This window comes from Rosa chinensis, chromosome 5 (genome assembly GCF_002994745.2).
Source record: "Rosa chinensis cultivar Old Blush chromosome 5, RchiOBHm-V2, whole genome shotgun sequence".
NCBI classification, from domain to species: domain Eukaryota; kingdom Viridiplantae; phylum Streptophyta; class Magnoliopsida; order Rosales; family Rosaceae; genus Rosa; species Rosa chinensis.
Genome location: NC_037092.1, coordinates 19,261,274 through 19,266,543, shown reverse-complemented (window position 1 = coordinate 19,266,543; position 5,270 = coordinate 19,261,274). Strand labels below are relative to the sequence as shown.

General features: G+C 38.4%; 1 protein-coding gene across 1 annotated transcript; it reads left to right on the top strand.

The window, feature by feature from the left end:
• Positions 1-1,164: 1,164 nt before the first annotated feature.
• Positions 1,165-4,805, top strand: LOC112165388 (G-type lectin S-receptor-like serine/threonine-protein kinase At1g67520). The gene is made up of 7 exons (XM_024301880.2): positions 1,165-2,598; positions 2,766-2,882; positions 2,978-3,174; positions 3,304-3,514; positions 3,614-3,851; positions 3,953-4,103; positions 4,246-4,805. Exons 1-7 carry the CDS (start codon positions 1,266-1,268, stop codon positions 4,555-4,557), a joined length of 2,559 nt encoding a protein of 852 aa, XP_024157648.1. The 5' UTR covers positions 1,165-1,265; the 3' UTR covers positions 4,558-4,805.
• Positions 4,806-5,270: the final 465 nt, after the last annotated feature.

Sequence of the window (5,270 nt, the reverse complement as noted above, 5' to 3'; positions counted from 1 at the left end):
TTTCATAATCATAGCTTATTTTGTTAGAACTAATGCTCTGTATTTTCTCTGTCATTGCATACAAGAATATTTCAATTGCATTATTATATTATAGGAACTTTTACCAGTAGCATCCTTTACTGAGTCTTTTCGATGCTCATTTTATTAGCTTTATATAATTTTGAGCAGAGTAGTACCATCATTTGAATTTAGGATACATATTGCAAGATGCATGGATCTTCATGTCTATCACATCATGTTATATATTATAGACTATTTGATCTGGAGGAGATGCAACCAAGTCCTATCCCCTAAACCTATCAAGTTTAAGGGATTCCAAATGCAAACCCATTTACGACGTTGAAGTTCTATTGGGGGAAGCATAAAGGCCATAGGCTGGATACCCGAGTCCTGCCTGCGCTAAACAATATTGCTGGGCCTTCATTATTTATTACTAGAGATTGACTCTTTGTCACTCCATGTTGTATTGTATAGGAGCTGACTACGATTTAGCAGTTGTTGTTTCCTTGATAGAGTTAACTTGCGCCTCCCCAAAAGTTTAAACGATAGCCGTTTCCTGTTCAGGAGGAGACGTCAAGGGAGTTCTATCCAGGTCTATGCTGGTATTCAATGGTATCATCATGCTATTGTGCCAAGTAAAGGCAACACCAGTAAAGGGCATAGAAACAGGGCCCGCATCCTTCAAAGAAGCTAACAAAATGGATGTATATAGTGACACGTTCAAGAGAGATGACATTATTGAAATGCCGAGAATAGAATAGTTTTGTTTAGTGTGCACAAACAATATGACTACCCGCAAATGACGGTATGTTCCTATCCAATCTTTCATAAGCAATGGCATCATCCTGTTGTTTATTGCCCCAAGTGTTGAAAACTTGAACACTGCCAGACTTTTATCAAGAAAAGTTGTATCATAAAATTTCCCAACAACATCCAAGGATCATCAGTACCAGGTTTCAAGAATAGAGTATCTTTTATTTTTTGTTCCTCATCATAAACTTTTCTTTTATTCCATGGGATCTTAGAGTGAGTCAAAGTCTTCTATTGCATTTTCCAGGAGAATATTGTAATCTAACTAATCCAAAAGACAACCTGTCACCTTCATTTTTTGTCCTATTATTTTTAATTGTCTGACTAAAATTTATTTTTCTTGTTTGGCACGTCATGAAAGTAGAAGATAGGTTTCATTTTTATAATGGGTATTGCACTATAAATTTTGATTTTCTAAGGCATATTGGGGCAGTAGACAATACTTGACCTTAATCATGGTTAATGTGATGATCATGTTTGCTGGTTTGCAAGATCATCAGGAGAAAGCAAAGTACCTTCTGATCATTAACCATGGGTTTAGGTTTGATCAACTCTTAATTTTCTTCCTGATCATTCTTTCAAGCTTGTGGAGTTGTCATGTTGTTGCTGCAGCAGACAATATTGGGGACACACTCAAAATTGGCGACACTCTCAACTCCTCAAGTGCTTTAGTTTCTGCCTCTGGGAAGTTCACGTTGCTTTTCTTGCCAAACAGTTCAAGTTCCAACTACAGTTATCTATATATTACGCGGTACAATGTAACTAGTGCGAATAAGGGGTGGGTTGGCAACCGAGACTCACCTGTCTTGTACCCGTTTGGAGTTCTTACCTTGGACTCCAACAACACTTTGAAAATCATTACAACGCAAGGTGGTCCGGGCGGTGGTGATGATGATCCTCTTGTAGTGCTTGGCTCCGCGCCAAAAAGTAGTAGCAATGTTGCGGCTACTCTGTCGGATTCTGGTAATTTTATCCTACAAGAGTTGAACTCCGATGGATCAACGAAGCAGGTATGGTGGCAAAGTTTTGATTATCCAGCAGATACCTTTTTACCAGGCATGAAGTTAGGTGTCAACCGTAGCAACGGGCACATTTGGTCTCTTACGTCATGGACATCAGTTAACTACCCACCGCCGGGGCCTTTCATCCTAGATTGGGACCCAACTGCCCGCCAATTGGAAATTCGGAGAGAAGGGGTGGTTTATTGGAGAAGCGGAAACTATAGTGCTACAAACAACAGATTCCAAAACATTTTGCCGAATGCAAAGGTTAGCTACAAGTTTAGCATTGTTTCAAATGAGAATGAAGACTACCTCACCTACACTTCAGAAGATGGTGCATATGAGTTATCAGAATGGATTCTAAATTATTATGGGAAGCTTTTTAATTATTATGGATTGGGAATTGATATCGCACGAGCAGATCAGTGTGGAGGCTACGACACAGATGGAGTAGGGTGCCAGACAAAGGGCCGGCCAACTACTTGTATGGCGGATTTCGGCAGTCCATTTGTGCTAAAAAAAGGTTACTTTAAACCAATCACCTCGAGTTCAGCTTCAAGATGCCCATACTCGCTCAACTTTGTATCAAATGGAAGTTACAGTGGTACTAGTATTGACTGTAACAATACTTGTTTGCAAAACTGTGACTGCCTTGGATTGGACTTTCAATTTGATAATCAGACTGGATGCCGATTTTGGAGTGTGGACTGTGAGTTCGTTGAAGACCTCACTCGACCTGATAATTCAAGCAGTTTGGTTTTAGCAAAATTACCACCAAGCAAAAGCAGTAAGCCCCACTAATTATAGTCAAGCTTGATGCATGTTTGGTTAGCATATCTGCATATGAATGGAATGTGTAGTGAAATTCAATCTTTGTCAAAACTGAATATAGCTAATTGATTAATTTTCACTTTCTGTTTAATTAACAATAGGATATTATTTGTTACTCTCTAGGTGCAAGGCATAAATGGATCTGGATTGGGGTTGCTATTAGTGCTGCTCTAGTGATAACGGCCTTTTCCATCTTGTGCTATCTACGAAGAAGAAGAAGAAGACAATCTAAACTTTCAGGTATATACTTTAGTTAAGCATGATATGTGCTTGTTAGGCAGGTCCAACTTCACATATATGACGATTGCAAATTGAAATTTTAATCCTCTTAATAGGTGAGGGTAAGATCGACCAGAATGAATTGCTGAACTTCAGGAGTTCTAAGAGGCCTACTGATTTCAATGGACTTCAAAATGATGGAAAGACGGGACATGATTTGAGCGTATTTAGCTATGCATCTGTGATGGCTGCCACAATCAACTTCGCTGAAGAAAACAAGCTTGGAGAAGGGGGCTTTGGACCTGTCTATAAGGTAATCTATTTTCTGTCTATTATAGAAGCTTAAGACTTGAAGTAGTCTTTTTTATCTATTAAACTCATTAGAAATATGATTTTTGATGATCCGGTAATGCATCTGATGGATATATGATTAATTTACCAGGGGAAATTGGCAACAGGAGAAGAAGTAGCTGTGAAGAGGCTTTCAAAATGTTCAGGGCAAGGAACACTAGAGTTTAAGAATGAATTGATCCTCATATATGAACTTCAACACACAAACCTTGTTCAGCTTTTTGGATTTTGCATTCACGGTGAAGAGAGGATGTTGATATATGAGTACATGCCAAACAAAAGTCTGGACTACTTTTTATTTGGTAATTCAGTAGACTATGAGTTCACTCTTAGTACATATATACATCTATTTTTTTACATATGTTTGTGTCATCTAATTTGAACCTCTAAATATTGACCAGATTCAGTCAGAGGTGTTTTTCTAGATTGGAGCAAGCGTTTCAGCATAATTGAAGGAATCGCTCAAGGATTGCTTTATTTGCACAAATTCTCAAGAACAAGAGTAATTCATAGAGATTTAAAAGCCAGTAACGTACTACTTGATGAAAATATGAACCCCAAAATTTCGGATTTTGGTATGGCTAGGATTTTCTCCATTAATGAACTGGAAGCAAATACTAGTAGGATTGTTGGGACACGGTAAGTAAACAATATGTGCTTATATTTTGCTTTTGGTAGCTTGCCATGGATACATGAAGATTTATGCAGATAAAGTAAGAATTCATTTCTATCTGGTGTAGTGGTTACATGCCTCCTGAGTACGCAATGGAAGGAATTTTCTCTACAAAATCCGATGTCTACAGTTTTGGAGTGTTGGTGCTTGAAATCATAAGTGGTAGGAAAAACAATAGCTTCTACAATGATGATCGCGCCATCAATTTAGTAGGATATGTATGTCAAAACAAATCTCAGCACACTTATGTCTTTATATAGCTATAGTATTCCATCATTCTGTCACTTATGTCTTTATATAGCTATAGTATTCCATCATTCTGTCATCCTAAATCAACTGATATGATCTGGATAATTTCAGGCATGGGAGTTGTGGAAAGAAGGCGCAGGGCTACAACTAATGGATCCAGCACTAGCTGATTTGTGTACTAACAAAGATCAACTGTTAAGATGCGTTCAAGTTGGTCTTCTATGCGTGGAGGATAGTGCAGCGAATCGACCTACCATGTCAGATGTGCTCTCCGGGTTGACAAATGAAAGCTCACCATTACCTGCACCTACAAAGCCAGCATTTTCTACAGATAGACATGCGGTCACCAGTACTATAGCTGAAAAGGAACCACAAATTTTATCTGTAAATGATCTGACCATTTCCGCTTGTGATGGACGTTAAAGCCTTAGAGGCACTAGCACATTGTTTAGGAGTTCTAGCTCAAGTCAGATTGAGATGGATGAGAAAGTAGTAGGTCTTAAGATTGCATCTCATAGTTTCTGAAAAACATAATTAAATAAATAAAAACAATGCAGAAGCTTCAACTGTAATATCAGTTTTCAGTTTCATACTGGGCCTGTCAATTTGGGTTTTATTCATTTGAGCCCATCGACAAATAGAAGAACAAAAATTGACTGGTATTAATGGACTCTGTTGTAGGAAAATATGATTCGAGAGAAATTGTGTGTTTTATTATTGATAATAGGAGCCCTTTATATAGGGGATTACAAGGTACATACAAGGTAAAAGAATCTGAATATAACTAGGAAATCTAGAACCTTCTCCTATTACAACTCTAGAAAATAAACCCTAGTTTGAAGGGGCACATTAGAATACAACATCCTTAAACACTCCCCGTTGTGCCGCTTAAACTCGGTGATGACGCTTTGATCGTTGCCTCACTGAAAACCTTGCCGGGTAACAAAAACCCAGTGGGACAAAAATAACCCTCTTCAAAGGACAAAAAGAGCACAACACGTCTTTCACTCTTCGAGATCGAACATGTAGACACCATTCCTCCCCCTGATGTCAACATCTCCCCCTGATTGCTACAATCATGGGAGTTCGGATAACTTTCTCAATCCGATACTCTTCACATGTTTCTTGAAGGTGGA

Bases quoted from the DNA above. Each gene is read 5' to 3' on its own strand.
- LOC112165388 (XM_024301880.2), top strand. From the start codon at position 1,266: ATGGTTAATGTGATGATCATGTTTGCTGGTTTGCAAGATCATCAGGAG. The intron at 2,599-2,765 runs GTAAGCCCCACT...GTTACTCTCTAG, and splicing joins ATTACCACCAAGCAAAAGCA to GTGCAAGGCATAAATGGATC. The intron at 3,175-3,303 runs GTAATCTATTTT...TTAATTTACCAG, and splicing joins GCTTTGGACCTGTCTATAAG to GGGAAATTGGCAACAGGAGA.